General features: G+C 40.4%; 1 protein-coding gene across 1 annotated transcript in view; it reads right to left on the bottom strand.

Annotated features, from left to right (window-relative positions):
- Positions 1-16499, bottom strand: part of EBF2 (EBF transcription factor 2) — a 120129-nt gene that overhangs the window by 26979 nt on the left and 76651 nt on the right. The window contains exon 7 of the mRNA XM_056508772.1: positions 8945-9026. Coding sequence (XP_056364747.1) covers positions 8945-9026 — 82 coding nt within the window. The remainder of the gene's footprint in view (positions 1-8944; positions 9027-16499) is intronic.

Raw genomic sequence — 16499 nt, 5'->3', positions numbered from 1 at the left:
CAATGTCATAAAACAGTCCAAGCCCTTTTTAAAACTCCCTGTATTTAGTGCTGATGAAAGGTGATGTGCAAACTTCCCTGGAGATTTAAATTCTGACTTTTGCACACAGGGCTGGCAATGGTTCTGGTGGGTTTTTCTTTTCCTGCCCTGATGGCACTGCTTGTTGTGTATGATAATTTGGCTTCTTTGCCTACTCTCAGTGGATGATCTTTTACCTAACACCATTTGTGAATGCAAAATTTAATCCAAAAGGGAATGATCTGAGAACAACAAAATAGGTCAGGTAGGCCACAGATTAGGGCCAGATTTTGGGCACAGGCAGCATAAAAATTTAAGATTTTGTGCCACTCAAAATCTGGACTAAGCTGTCACCTCTGCTGGGTTTCAGAGGGCAGCAAGCAAAAAAAAAAGAGAGAGGGCAATGTGTTATTCCTTCATCCTCCCCAGCACAGATCCATCAGCCCCAGAACTCTGGGGGAATTACAGGATTCTGAGCTGTTTTCACACTCCCTGAGGTTCTCCCTGCCAGTCTGCAAAGGTCTTCTCATCAGCTGGGAGGCCACAGCCACAGAGCAGTGATTCCCCAGCAGACCTGGGGAGGTGCTGGAGCTGGATCCCCACGTTATTTTTGTTTCCCAGGTGGATTCCTGTAATGCAATCCTGGCTCAGGAGCCACGGGGAGGGTTCACCTCCCGTGACATCCAGCCAAAGTGTCTTCAGCACATTAAACTCGGCTCCTCTGAGCTGCAGTGCCCCTCCCTCCCTCCCTGCACAGCTCAGGGCTTGTGTTTCCTTACAAACCTTCACCTGGCCACTACAGATTTCCCTCTCCCATCTATGTTATATCAGTATTTTTATATTCTGAACGGTGCTGCTCTTCAAATCACAGATATGCAAATCCATTCACATCCCCAGATATAAAATCTGTATCAGTCACAGACACCTATTTAGACATATGGTGCAAACATTCCAGGCATACAGGCATTTACTTACATGTAACATATCTCATCACTGTGTAAATGATCTCTCTCAAAAAATTCCTGTTACCATTCCAAGTGTGGAAAAAATTCTTTATGACATTGTACATCTGGAAACAATATTGAATTCCTGATGCACTTTCCCTTAAACTCTCTAGTCACAGCACTGTGTTGTTTTAACTTTAAAAAAAAAAAGCTGCTATGAGGATTTTTATATTACTATATATTCTGTAATAATTATTAATATAGAATATGTTAATGCAAAATACCTTTGAAATAAATAAAAATAAAAATAGTAATAAAAATAGCAATAAAAATATTATAATAATGATAACAATAACAACAACAACAACAAAACAAAACAATAATAATAATAATAATAATAATAATAATAATAATAATAATAATAATAATAATAATTTCCAGCTGAGTGGAAGGAAATATGTCAGGCCTCATCCTGCTGCCTGGACTTGGACAGGGCTCCCATTGATGTCAACAAGAATTTTGGATGAGGGAGTAACACAGGAGGAGAGCCTGGATATGGTGAGTTTGCTTCAGAGTTGGATTAGGATTAAGATAAACAATGTGGAAAATGCCAGCAGCCTCACTCTGCTCAAAACTTCCATGGAATTCTTTGGGAAATGCTCTCCAGGACCCTGAGCCTGCAAACTGGGGGCTGACAGGGCAAACTGGGCACTTTCACCCCAGGGAACCAAAAGGTTTTTGGGACCCAGGGGTTGGGCACCACTCCTGAGTCACTGAGACTTTGTCTCCTGCTTTTATCCACAGCCAAACACGGAGCTGCCTTCATAAAATCACTTGCAACCATTTCCACCTTCTGCCTTTGACACTTGTTTTAAAGCCTGATGATGAGGGAATTTATGGCTTGCAGCCTCAATTTATTCCTTGTCAGTTTATACTTAACATTAGCTTTAAAATGAGTATTTCCCTTCCTGACCTACCTGAGGGTGATTTCAGAGAGCAGTTCCATCCCTCCTCACTGCAAGTATTTGAGCCAAGCTCTTGTCCAGCTCCTGTCCCCTTAATGACCCATTCCTGCATCTGCTCCAATGTTATTTTGCTCTCTTTTCACTGTAGTTAATCCAGTGTATTGTACCCAAAAAAGAAATCAGAGGGGCCCAACACAACAAATCCACCTCCAGTGTATTGTACCCAAAAAAAAGAAATTGGAGGGGCCCAACACAACAAATCCACCTCCAGTGTATTGTACCCAAAAAATAAATCAGAGGGGCCCAAATCAACAAATCCCCCTCCAGTGTATTGTATCCAACAAGAAATCAGAGGGGCCCAACACAACAAATCCCCTCCCTTCTTCTGGCAGAGTGGGGCAGAGTGGATCTCATCTGTGGTTTGTTTTTAAAGGATGAGACATCACTCTGGGAACTTTTTATCCCCGTGGATATTTGGCCTTCAGATCTGAGCACATTGAACTTCTTGAGTACTTTTTCTCTTGCAGTTGAGTCAGTCCTTCCCTTAGTCACACAGAATCTAAAATAACATCACCTTCTGTTGGATCAGTCAGTACCCAGTGAAGAAATCTGCCCCTCCAGTGACAGGCCCAGGCTCTGCTGACACCAGCTGCATTATTTTGCAATTTATACCTGGGAAATTAGTCCCCCATGATGATTATTCCGTGTGGCATTCACCTCTCCCAGCAGGTCAGTGATCCCTATCCACATCCAAGCCTGACCATGGGGGTCTCTGGCACAATTCCCCATCAGCCAGGACAGAATTCCCACTTAGGGCAGCTCTGTTCTATCCTTGCCATCCTTTTTGCTTCCTCCCACCCCTCTTAATCATTTTCCATTTCCCTGAGTGACACAGAGCTGTGGATTAGAGGAGCTGGGTGAAATCCCAGCCCCAGCCAGCTCTGCTCACATGCCTGATGATGAACTGATCCAACCACTCCGAGGTCAGGAAGAAAACCTCCCCAGGGATGCACCTTGTTATTTTTCCTTTCTTTTCCTCCCAAGAGCATCTAGAGGAGGGGGGGTACCTGCCAGGAAACACTCCATGTCATGTTTTCTGCTGAAAACACAGGGCAATTACTGACCTTTCTCTTTTTGCTCCTGATAAAAGGACATTGGTTCAAAGCTGACCACTGTTAGTACCAATTTCTGCTGCCTGCTACCCCTCCCTGGCACTGCAGGACCTGCTCAATCCCTGAACTCAATTCCCAGCCAACAGGAGCCTGATGTGTGAGCCCCAGGTCTCAGCTGAGGCATTTCAGCTGAAGAGCCTCATCTTAATTCCACAGAATTATTGTTCCCCTTTACACACAGGTTGTTACCATTAAATATCATTGGGCTTCAATCAAGTTCTGCAGGAGAATTCCTCATTAAATGGAGGGCATCGTTTTTATTTCATTTTATTTTTTATTTTAAGTTCCATTCCTGGGAGAATCCCTCACTGAGAACACAGCTCTGCTTAACAATACCTATGTAATCTCAATTTGCAGAGGAGCTGAACTCAAACCCTGGGTTTAAATAGGTGATTTTAGGATTTTTGCCTCAGCTTTCCACCCACCAGCTTCATTTGGAAATATCTTAATTGGTAAATAACCAATATTTGCTGCAGTTCAATTTACAAGGACATATTGCTTGATCTCTGTGGGTTTTGGGCAGCTATCAAGCAACTATGAAGGCATCCCATAATTTTAGAAATATTCCCTTCTCTTTAGTTCTAGAAAAATTCTCTTTCCCTGCTTTAGCCACTGACAGACATTGAAGTAGTGATTCACAATAAAATCATGTTACTACAGAGGAAAAAAAACCCCACTAAAATAATGATCACACATTCCTTAACTTCTGATGTAAAACACGGTTTTCAACAGCACAAACTCATTGCATTTGGTTAAAATAAAAAAGCAAAGCAAGAGAATTTTGTTATATTTTTGAAGCTCTACTTAATATCAAAGCAAATTTCCAATAGTCAATGGGATCACAAAGCAGCTGGTATTGCTCTCCAAATGAAATAATTATAATAAAAAACCCACAACACTTCAGGCATCTGGAGCTGTACTAAATTTACAATGCAGTGTTAATGTAACCTTTCCTCCCCTTTCTCTCCCCACCCCCTTTTATTTTTAATGATACACATGAAACCTAATTTATTTTTTTTTTATTTAATGTAATTTATCTTAATATACTACCAGTGTAGTATGAAATATCTGAGCTTTGTAATGGCTCTGGAAGTGAGGATGGGGCCAGGCTTGGACACTGGATCCCAGAGCTTTGGGGAGGAGCCAAACCCAGCCCAAACTGTGCAGCTTCACACCCATCTCTAATCAGAAACATTAACTTGACACTTTTCCAGTGGTGAGTAACCATTGCTCTGTGCTGGAAAACTCAGCAGGATGCATTGCAAGGCATTATTTCCACATTTCTTATTAATATTTGTAATTTTTTTTATTTATTTATTTATTCTTTTTTATATTTTTATTATATTATTTATATTTATTATATTATATTTATTTATATTTCTCATCAACAAAGCCTGAGGTTTGGGCTTTCATTAATGCTCCATCAGAGCAAAAATGGTGTTGGATGAGACCCTTTCAGGCCAGGTTTCAGTAGTGATTTAAATGAGAATTTTGATAAAAGGATTCTCTCTGCTGTTTTGTTTAATAACCACAGAAGAAAAAGAGTGTTCTGATGTCTCCTGGAGGTTTGACAAGCACTACTCCATTGAAAATGAAAATATTTGGTTCTGCAGAAGAACATAGACAGGAATTAAAACACACTTAGATGAGCATTGCTGCAGAATTCTGTTTGCATAAGGGAAGTGAAGTGCTTGGAAATGTCTGGAAAAGGAGGGACTTAATAACAACAGCTGTACAAATAATTTATTGGGAAAAAACCAGCAGAGGTTTTAGATATGGCCCAAGAGTGAAACATAATGAATTTAATCATGAAATGAATAAACCACTCCACTGCACTGTGTTTTTTGACCCTGCTTTTTCTCTGCTCACAGGTTCCTGCTCTGGCAGGATGCAAAACTGTCCCTTCAAACCTAATGGACAACTCTGCACATTCATTACTCTGCCTGGTGAGTATATTTAAAATTACAATGAAAATTAACACATCCAAAGTGTGCAAACAGATCACTAATATTTTAAAGCAATTTTTTCCCCCCCAGTTTTGACTTTCAGGGTTGCTGACAGACCATGTCCAACGAGCAGCAGGCAAAAAGAATTTATCAACATTTAAAAGCAGAAAACTCAACCAACACCAAAAAAAAAAAAATCAACCAAAACTAAAAGAAGTGTCCAGAAGCCACTGGAATATTTAAGAACTCTCCAAACTTTGGTTTTGTTCAGGGAAGTGATGATGCTCTCCTTAGAAACAGGAGGCAGACACAAAACAAGCTGTCTTTGCCTATTGTCCTTCCTGCTCATCATGGCTAATTTGCTTTGGAACACGGAGCTCTGTTATTCCCAAGGTGTCAGATTTTAGCAATTTGAGCCACATTTGTATCTTTTTTTATCCACACTGACCTCTGCAGCCCAGAATAAAGCTCAGCACCCACGTGTCCAGCTTTGAAGGAGCCTGAATGAAGATCATGGTCTCGCTCAAAAACCTCAAGAATTTGTCTCAAAGGTTTCAGTTCTGTAACTGTGAGAAAAGGTTGATATTCTGGGGGGGTTGATAAAAAATAAACTGAACTTAGTGGTTTTAAAGCCTGATCTTGATTAATTTGGGGACCTGAACTGAGTTCTCCCTCTGAGACTCAAAGGGGATGAACTCCCATGGGCTGAAAGTGCAGGAGGAGTTGAAATTATCCCAGAGAAACAGAACCCTGGAGCTTCACCTGGCTCTGGTTTCCCAGCTTGGCATGTCCAGAGGCAGAAAACTCAGCTGAGGAGTCAATTCCAGCTTGTTCTCCTCAGCAAAATGCTGATTTTGGTGCAGAGATCAAAGCAAGGCCAGGCTCTGTCCCATGCAGGATGGGCTGAGGAAAGAAGGAATTCCATCCCCATCCATCTGCAGGGCTGGGCTCAGTTTCCCTGGTTTAATTTCCCTGGACATCTGAGGCTCTTGGGCTCTGTCACATCCTTATCTGGATGAGGTGACACCAAGAATAATCTTAAGACCACAGAGAAATTTCTGCCCTACAAAAAAAAAAAAAAAAAAAAAAAAAACAAAAAAAAAAAAAAAAAAAAAAAAAACCAAAAAAACAAAACCAACAAAAATAAAAAAACTGGATCCAAACTCTTCCTGCAACTCAGCATCTGATGGAAATCAAGGATTTGAGGATTTTTTGGGAGTGGCCAGCATGGATTTGAAAGCAGAGCTGAATTTTTCCAGCATTCCAGAGTGTTTGGGTCCAGAATTTCTCTTTTGGCAGTTGCCACCAATATTTTGTGTATTGTGGCAGTGCTCAGGTCCCCAGGTGTTAATCAGGAGAGCCCTGGGCACAACATTTTACAAGCTCAGAACAAAACCCCCCCAAAAAATGAGATTATTTATATTTCCTAACATTCCACAATCAGCTCTCCTCACTGCCTCCAAGATGTGTTTACATGCTGTAAAAGAGGTTTTCTTCTGCTTTCCAGATTTTTTAGCATTCTTGGCAGATGATAACTAATTGCTGCTTTTTTTCTTTATGGAAATTGCCACTTGAAAAAAAAAAAACAACTCAGTATAAATTCCCTAACAATGAGCACCTCTTTTTTCCTCGTGTCTTATCATCTCTAAAAAACACAGAATGAAAAAGTCACTGCAGTCTCTTTAAACTACTGGTGAAAAAAATTAGGTTGGTCAGGAATTTTTCTTTAAATTTCTTCACGCTCCAAACAAAGAGCTAATAAATCTCTTTTTTATTTTTTTGCCTGTATTTCTTTAATTTTTCTGAGCTTTCAAAAGCTTTCATTTTACAGGATTTCTCGTAAAAGTTGAAACTTTTTTAATTATTAAATTGTTTCATGGCTAGCAGAAGCAGAGGAAAAATAAAAATCATATTTTCTATGAGAACATATTTTGATGGAAAGTCTGAAGCAACTCAGTAAACTCCTGTGGAGTTCTAACTCCATTTATAAATGAGGAAACTGATGCAAGTGAACACAAAACATGGAATATGAAGCAATGGATCATCAAGTGCCAAAACTATGGATGTCACCTTCCCATGGCATGGACCTACAGGAAAATCGCACATCCCTCAGTGAGCTAAAATCCAGTTTTTATTAGAGATGTGAGACAGTGAAGGCACAATAACAAGGAGAACAAGCAGCATTTTCAAGGGTGGTCCTGGGTTCCACCAGTAAATTTTGGAGGTTCTGGCTGGCAAAGGACTCATGGACTTGCTCCAAGGCTCTCCTGGACCGAGACCACAGAGTTTCACCAAGGGAAGTAACCCCATTTGGAATCAGAGGTGAAAAAAAAAGGAAAATAGCTCAGAAAATCTGGGGTGCTGTTGCATTTGTGGCTATAGGTGAGCAGTGAAAAGGATAATGCAAAATAGCTCCTTGTGTAATGGAGAAGCAAAAGAGTTTTATTTAAGGAAACACCACATTTATATAGGGTGGTTCGTGCCAAACAGAATAGAAAATGCTCATTGGTCCAAGAAGGCAACACCTCTCTGAAATCATGCTTTGTGCCAAACAGCACCAGACACTCACGTGGCTCTGCAGGTGAATAATCATTGTTACAATTTCTTATCCTTGAGCACCCTGAGGAAGGGCTGCTCTCCTGGCCCCCAGCAGTGTCCTAACAACTGGGTGCAGCCCAAGCACCCAATTGTGGCTCAGCCTTGCCCCAGAGTCACTCCCAGCCCCACTTTCCTCCCCTTCCCTGTGTCCTGACCTCACACCCAGGCTGTCAGAGCTGCACCATCCCCTTGACACTTGGACAGGGGCTGAGCTACAGGTGAAACCCTCTCATTTTATACAGAACTACAGGTAAAACCCTCTCATTTTATACAGATCTACAGGTGAAACCCTCTCATTTTATACAGAACTACAGGTAAAACCCTCTCATTTTTTATATAGAACTACAGGTGAAACGCTCTCATTTTATATAGAACTACAGGTGAAATTCTCTCAGTTTTTATATAGAACTACAGGTGAAACCCTCTCATTTTATATAGAGCTATAGGTAAAACCTTCTCATTTTTCATATAGAACTACAGGTGAAACCTTCTCATTTTATATAGAACTACAGGTGAAACCCTTTTATTTATTATACAGAACCACAGGTGAAACCCTCTTATTTATTATACACAGCTACAGGTGAAACCCTTTTACTTATAACACACAACTGCCTAAAAGTGAGGGCATGAGAGCTGTGCCTGTCTCTGCTCTCCCCACTGTCACACTTTCTCTCCTCTGCTCTTTCTCTGAGCTGGAATTCACTCTCCAGTGGCAGATTTCACTGCAAAGCAGCTGGGTCAAGATCCCACAGGGGTTTGGGGCTTGTTGCTTTTGCTGTGAGATCTTAAAGTGACCATCACTGTTTTGGCTTCTTGGGTTGTTGCTGTTCTTGTTAAAAAAGAAGCTGAAGGGAGGATGTGAGTGTTAGAAAGAAAAAAAAAATAACAGGGAAAGAGGTAGGAAATGAGGAGGTTGCTTGTGTAGCACGTACAGAGCTACTTTGAAAAATTCTGAGGCATCTAAATATCACAAGCACGATCCCTGCTGTGGGCAGCTGTATGTGCGAGTGCTTTGCCCGAGGGTGTCAAATCAAATATCCACTGCTGGTTGGTACAGTACAGCACTTCCCCCTGGGGATTCAGGGTGGAAAAAGAGGGAAGGAAAAAAGAAAAAAAAAAAAAAAAAAAAAAGGCAAAAAAAAAAAAAAAGGTTTAAGCACAACAAATGGAGAAAAAAACTTTAACACTGTCTGATATGGCTTTTCATAGATTGTCATCATGTTTATTAGGAACAACGTGGGAGAGAGGAGATGGGAAAGGAAAAGAAGAACAAAGGCAGACAGGTTAATGCTCAGACTTACCTGGAACCGTCTCATATCTCTTGGGTTTCCTGCTGTTTTCAAGCAATTCTGATTGCACTTGAGAAAAAATTTTAGGAAGAATCTGGAAAGATAAAGAATCAAGTCACTTCTATTAACCACAGCAAAAGGTGTTGTTGTATTCTGGTTTAAAATGTACATGATTTGCAGGAGGGTGAATCTTACAGGACTGCAAGAATTTCTCAAAACACAAACAAACCAAACTCTAATAAACAGAATTTACAAATAACAACAGGTAAAGTATAACCAGTGGGACTGAAATCCAGCGTGGGGTGAGTGAACATAATTCCTCTGATCTACACCCACTCCCTCTCTGCAGGTTTGACCACACAATTTCAGTCTCTTCCTTTATCTCTCCCTCACATTCCAGGTCTTTCTTTGGCTGTCTGGAGGGATTTTCCATGAAACAATGCAGAAGGATAATGGTTTTTGTGGAAACCACAAAACCAACAGGGCAACTCCGAGGCAGATGAACCTTGGAACGTATGAGAAACCCAGCAGCAAACACAGCTCAGAGAAGAATCTGGTGAGGTTTCATCCTGATGATTTTCTTTTTTTCTCTGATGAAGATTCCAGTCCCTAAAGCAGAGGAGCAGAACTGCCAAGAGCCCAGATTATTCCTACCTAGATTTTGGGGGAGGATATAAGGAAAACACGAGCTCAAGTGAAACAGCTCACGCTGTCCGAGCAGATAAACCCATTAATATCCCACAAGTTCTCCTGCCAATTATTTTTTGCCCTGCCACATCCACCCCTCTTCACATGGTTTATTATTCTGTAAAGTTTAGCTTCTCATGTACCCAAGGTGAATCTCCAGCCTGGTTGGTGACTCACCCAACTCTGCACAGAGATTTTAGAGTTTAGAAATATTAAGCAGGAATTTTTTTTTTCCCCTAAGCTATTCCACCAAATTTTGCCTCATATCCACAGAGGAAAGGATTCACCCCTTTGTTTTCTGATTGAATCTGGACATTTCAGAGGTAAAGAAACTGTGGGAAAAGCTACAGTTGCTGGATTAAAAACAAAACAAACAAGTCTTCAAAATTCAGGCATAAGCAAGAAATTTTTTGGCATCCTCTGTTGCAAGTGAAAATATTCTCTGTGATTCTTTCCGTTTCTATTTGTCAGACAAGATGGGTTTAACCGCAACAATTGTAATTAAAAAAATAAATCAAAGACTTGGAGATAGATTTAGGAGGAAAAAGAGTCAGATACAAAAAAAAAAAAAAAAATAGTTGAAGAATTGATTTCGAATACAAAGAACAAGTTATTTATTTATTTCTCTCGCTGAGTGCTTTCCTTAAAAAAAAAAAAAAAAAAAATCTGCTTTTGCAGTAAGTTAAAGTCCCAGGTGAGCCAGGCCTATTTCCCTTTCTGTTACTATGACAACGATTTTTTACCGCAGTCCCTAAGTCCCTTCAGAACTCACACATTCATGCCTTGAATTAGAACTTTAAAGGAGAAAGATGGATATTTCCTGGGTTTACCAACAACACCCTCCAAACCAGCCCCTGCACAAGACAATAACACAGAAATCTGCTCTCCCTTGTTAGCGCCACTTTCTCTGCACTGCTCCCACCACGAGATTTCTCCTCCATCTGCCCCAAAATACAAAGAAAAAGCCACGGGTTGGATCCATTTGTGTGTGGCTTGAACAAACAAAACCGCTCTGAAAACCTCACCCACAAAAAAACCCAGATTGTGCCATGTGAAATCACTGCCACAAAATCCACCCTGCCACGGATTTTCAATTTAAATGTCCTCTTTTTTAACTATTATTTCCTTAAATCTCTCACAAATATTAGATATTTTTTTTATGTTTATTTTCTCGAGGTGAAAGTGTTATTTTCTCCATGTTTCCTTCTCGTTTCAGATCTCCCTTGAGCAGGACATTGAGGTTCAGCAGGAAAGAGGTGTCAGTGCTCAGCTCTGCGAGGGCAACTTCTCCCTCTGCACCTCCGTGGCTTCCAAACTAAAAATCCTACAGAATTTCATGCCTTGGGAGCAGCACTGAATATATTTTATTAAATAAGTCCTGTGGAGTCCATGATAAAACCTGTGACCTCTTTAATACGAAAGATTTGGTGAGATTTTATCCATAAAAAACTTTTTCAGAAGGAAAAATCCCCTGCACGCCGGCACCCTCGGATAATGTGAGGAGCAAATGTTACAAACATTCCTTTTTATCTTTCCCTCTTCTTAGAAATGTGAAAAAGAATATTTATAGATTTATAAAGTTTATAGGAGATGTGCCTGTGAAAAGGAAAACTCCAGAGTGGAATTAAACTGTAAAATTAAGGCAAGGAACTTTTACATGAAAATCAATGAGCTGCTGGCTGATCATTCTGCAGGAAAAACACAGCAAAAAAAAAAATCCACAAGTTGTTACATCTAAGGAAATATAAAACAAATTAAGCAGGAAAAATGCCAGCTAATTTTTTAATTTTTGTAATGCTTGCATCGCTTTGGATTGAGACGAGAAAAATTCTCAACGTGAACCGAAGAATGAAGGAAACGAGCAGGGAAAGGTGGCTGGGAGAGAACTTGCTGTGTCAGCCAGGCTGATTTTGGGAATTTTACATCCTGGGGGGCTGTGAGTGACACAACCCCGAAAATGTAGACACAGAGAGGCAAAAATTCCAGATGTACATTTAACTGCATCCACGAGCAAATTGAGCAGCACGGCGTGGCAAGGAACGAAAATCCCCTTTTTTCTGCCATACACTTGCAGAAAATCAGGGTTCAGACCCCCAGCAAACACAAACCAACAGCACACTCGAAAATGAAGCTGAATTCCAATTAAATCCTGGCTGATTTGTGCTGAGGGGGGTGATAGCTATTAAAAAAAAAACCAGAGAAAAATAAAATTTCCCTGTTCCTGAGCTGCCGCAGCGCTGAGCGTTCCCAATCCTCCCCGAGTGCTCTGCACCAAACACACCCAAACCCACGGAGCCCCAGCCTGGATTTCAACCCCAGTTTAATTTGGGGGATCCCACCGAGGTGTTTTAGGGGTGCCTCGACTTTCTGGAATTGCTGAACAGCTCAAAATGCTGAAATTTCTTTGCTGCTTGAAGATATCACAAATTTCCCTCGCACACTTCAGAAAGTGCTGGGTTTGCTTTCAGTTCAGAATATTCACAATTATTTTGCTAAAATATTGGAGATACTTATTGCACTATGGCAACTTCCCTCCTTTCACCCCAAAATTTAGATTTAATTGCATTTAGCTGCGCACACAGAGATTTTTATCTTTTTTTTTTTTTCTCTAGTAAAATCACATCTTTCTTTTTCTCTTTTTCAGAATTCCTCCAGCCAAATTTGAGGTGCAAGAGGGCACCTGAATGAAGTATTTGGTAGGCTGTTATATATATATATACTCACATATATATATATGTGTGTGTGTGTGTATATATATCTATATTTAAGGGGTTGCATCTGGGAAAGGCATTAATATTTATTGCAGAATTAGAATAAAAATGACTTGGGGGGAGCAAAGAGGAGGGAAGGTTTAGCACTAAATGAAGCTGGTTTAGGGGTAACAGGAGAATTGCAGAAAGATTTTATTAATTTCTTTAAAAGAGACACTTTAGCCAGTTTTTGGCCTTAACCTAGATATAAATCAAAAATAATATATCTTTTTTTTAAACAGAATTATAAAAATCAGCTGATTTTTTATGTTGCTTGGCCAATCTTTGGCCTTGCTAAGGAGAATTAGGTTGGAGTTTAGAAAGTGACTCTGGCTCCAGCCAAGCAAAGGGACCTTGACTCATCTTCTCAACATTTCCAGGATGCTGGGGAAAAATCTGAACACATTTCAATAACTCCCCCTGAAAATCTTTCATTGCTGTAGAAAAGCTGAATGACTTTATGCACAGACATAAAATGAATTAAGACACAAGTCCAGACTCCTGTTCCTGTTGTGTCTCTCTCGTTGGGTACAGATTGAGGCACTTGAGAGGTCTCCAAAATGCCACCTTAAATCTCCTTTTAGCTCCTTTTAGAGCTGTTTTAAAAGTTACTGCTCCTCCTGCTGGGAGTTCCCACCCAACCAGGAGTGGATGAATCCTTTAAGTTCCCCTTTTCCATTTCATACTAAGTCAGTTGTGTTATCTCAATTGTTTTTTAGTAAATCCTTGAGCAGTCCTTGGTGGGCTCCAGACACAGCTGAGGGGTGCACAGGGCTCTCCATGGATGTGGAAAAGGGGTGAGGGCAAATTAAAACCAGGTCTTGCATCATTTAAACTGTTCCCAAAGCAGTTTTTGACCCCACAGTCCCATCCTACTTGTCTATGCCCAAATTATCAGGTTCTGCACCTGGCTGGAACTGGAATTTTGTGTTCCACATCTCTGAGGATTTTTATCCACCACAGATGAGTGAGAAGAATCAAATTGACCTTAATCAAATCCTGGAATCACAAAAATCTTCCTGGTGACTGCAGCAGGACTAGGCAGAAATCCTAAAACTAAGTCCCACATTCACTAGACGGTGTAATATAAAATTTTTTAAATCAATTAATAATTTTTTTCCCATCCACCTTTTATACTTCATTAAAATAGAGGTACAGAATCCAGAGGTCCAACATTGTTGAATATTTGGAACAGCTTCTGGATACACCTAAAATTCTGGATGGACCTAAAAATTCTCCCTTGTAGAGCAAATAACTCTGGCTTTTTGGGGTTGCTGTGGAATTTGTGGCCTCAGTGATTTTTTGGATGAAAACACACTTATCATCTAGGATAATTCTGACTATGCTTCCCAGAAAATCCTGTGACCCCAAAGTCTAATGAAAATATAAAGATATGATGCAATTCTGCTTAAATAATTCAGTGCTTCCAAAAAAAAGCCACAAAGGAAACAAAGAAAAAAACCAGAAATTGTTATTATGAGTATCAGTTAAACAATATTAAATTTAAATATACTGTGAGCTGCAGAAGTGTTATTATTATTATTATTGCAGTGAGGGCCTGACTCCAACTCCTCAGAGCAAGGGAATTGTGGATCAGGTCAGATCCTCCCCTCAGGTCACCCGTGTGTGTCTTGGCATGGCAAGCTCTGAGATAAATGTGACAAGTAACCCCACACAACTCCAAATTCCTTCCTTTCAAAGAGCCACATTTGAAGGTCGCTGTTTCAAATCAATTAATTGTATTTATTTGATATCACCACCCTGATTTTAATGAACCTCACAGTAGAAGACTTCTTAGTAATGTGAATATTTATCTCTGGAGTAATTTCGATCTATTATGTCAGGGTGTATTATTAGGGAGCTGATGAGAAAATTTCCCATTTTTTTGCAGCAGTTACAGTCAGTGTGGGATCAGGCAGGGCACAAAGGCACTTTAAATGAACGTTCACCTTCCACTGTGTGAGAAATGAGAGGGGTTATTGCACTGAGCCAGAGTATTTATATGAAACCCCACAAACAGCAGCTAATTAATCTTCACAAAACTCCTGTGCATAAAGTGTGAACCCAGCTTAACAAACGTGAAAAACCAACATATGTAGGTCAGGAGACTTTTCTGAGTCTGTCAGAGATTCACTGGGAGAGAAGGGAACAGGAGTCAGAGGATGAGATCCCAAGCCCAGGACAGGAGAAGAGCAGTTGGATGCTCATTTGTCACTTGGGGTTTTTTTAATAGAAAGACTCCATTTGCACAAAAAAACAGCCAAAAAGAAAAAAAAAAAAAAACCAAACAACAAAAACACAAACAAAAACAAAACCAAAAAAAAACCTCAAACAAAACAAACAAACCAAAAAGCTGATTAACACCATGCCTGTTATTCCTACCCCCAACAAAATCCTCATTTCCTGATGGGACAAACTAGAAACATTTCTTGCCTTGATTCAAAGTGATTTCTTCACTCTGGTTGGACTTTTTTTCTAAGTGACTTTTCTTGCAGTCACTCACTCCAGTTTAGATATTGGGTTTAAAGTTTAAGTTTTGACTTGGGGACATTATTTAGTGCCTAATCTCTGAAATGGGGGAAGGAAGAGGTGTCTGATTTCCTCTGGCCCTAAGCTCAAAAAAGCCAATGTTGGAGATAGGTGTGAAAAAGGAATAAAACCAGGGGTAGGAAATCAGCTAAGGGAGCCCAAGAGATCTGACCAACTTAAAAATCATCCTTAAAACTACAGCATGGCAGAACCCATCTTAAAACTGCCTGTAATTATAATATTTTTGTTGTGCCAAGATGTCCTGCTCACACTTGGGTAGGTAAAACTCTCTACAATGGATTAAACAAGATGTGGGGTGAAAATATCCTGTATTTCAGATGGATCCAGAGGGAACATTGCACACAATTCCACAGCAATGGATCCATGTCCAGCTCCCAGCCACATAAAAAATCCTCCTCAAATATCCCCTCTCTCTGCAGCCTGGAACAACATATTTCTCTCCACCCTTTATCTAGTGGGTTTGGTTTTTTTTAAAAAAGTAAAGCTTAGTTTCAAACTGATAATAACTAAATATAAACCTTAGTTTCAAACCAATAATAACTGAATATAAACCTGCAATGTGTCACCCAACCTCCAAACATGTCAGGAAACTTGATATTTATTTTCTGTGGATTCTCCATACGTTTTGCAGTTTTAATCTCTGAAGCAGATTGTGTCCCCTTCATGCAGAGCAGGAACTGCAATTCACACTCTTTGGGGTAAATAAATGCAAAATGATCCCATTTTCAAGAAGGAAGGGCTGGGGGGGAGTGCCTTGCTGGGTACCCAGGCAGTCATTTCTCAGTGCTCAATGTATTTGTTTCCCATGGCCACATTTGCTAAGGGGACAAAAAAACCAAAATCTCCAAGGAAAACCTCCTTGTTTGTGCACTCTGATGAGAACCTGACACCATTAATGAAAATAATAATTGAACTCTATGGGCTCAAATTGAAAATGAAACACAACACTAACAGTGTTTGTAATTGCAATTATTCTCCAAAAAGTCTTTGGAGGACTCTTTGCAATTTGAGCACTTTCCCCTTCATCCTTTGGGCTTTCCCCTTTCCTCCCACACCAAAACTTTCCACTAACTTCCAAGACAATAGGTAAAAGCTTATTTATCCTGTAAGATCCATATTATTCATGCCATTTGGCACGGGCCCAAATGCCAGGGCATAATCAAAAGTCAATAGGCAGGGAGGTAATGGAGGAGAGGATTGGGCTGACGGGCTGTTGAAAGGGACCTTCAGATAATATTCCCTGGTTTATTACAGTGTCTGTGGGCTCCAACTGTGCTGGGCCACATTGTGAAATTGCTATTGGGGAAGGGAGGCACAGAGGACAGCAGGGAGGAAAGGATTTTGTGCATCTCAGGGACAGGGGAAGTTGAGGCACAGAGAAATTCAGAGCCTGCCCCGTTGCACTGAGCTTTTCCAGGCAACAGCCACATCCTGTGGACTGCTGAAAGCTGGTAGAGAAACCTAACCTGGTTTTTTCTAGGCTGTTGATTTTCTCTTTCTCAGAGACAAAACAAGGAAAGGAAGAAAGAAAACTCAGGCAGACACCTGGTGTTGAGCACCGAGCTGTGAGTGTCTGGTGA

This window comes from Oenanthe melanoleuca, chromosome 22 (assembly GCF_029582105.1).
Source record: "Oenanthe melanoleuca isolate GR-GAL-2019-014 chromosome 22, OMel1.0, whole genome shotgun sequence".
Taxonomy (NCBI): Eukaryota; Metazoa; Chordata; class Aves; order Passeriformes; family Muscicapidae; genus Oenanthe; species Oenanthe melanoleuca.
This window is presented reverse-complemented; position numbering and strand designations above follow the sequence as displayed.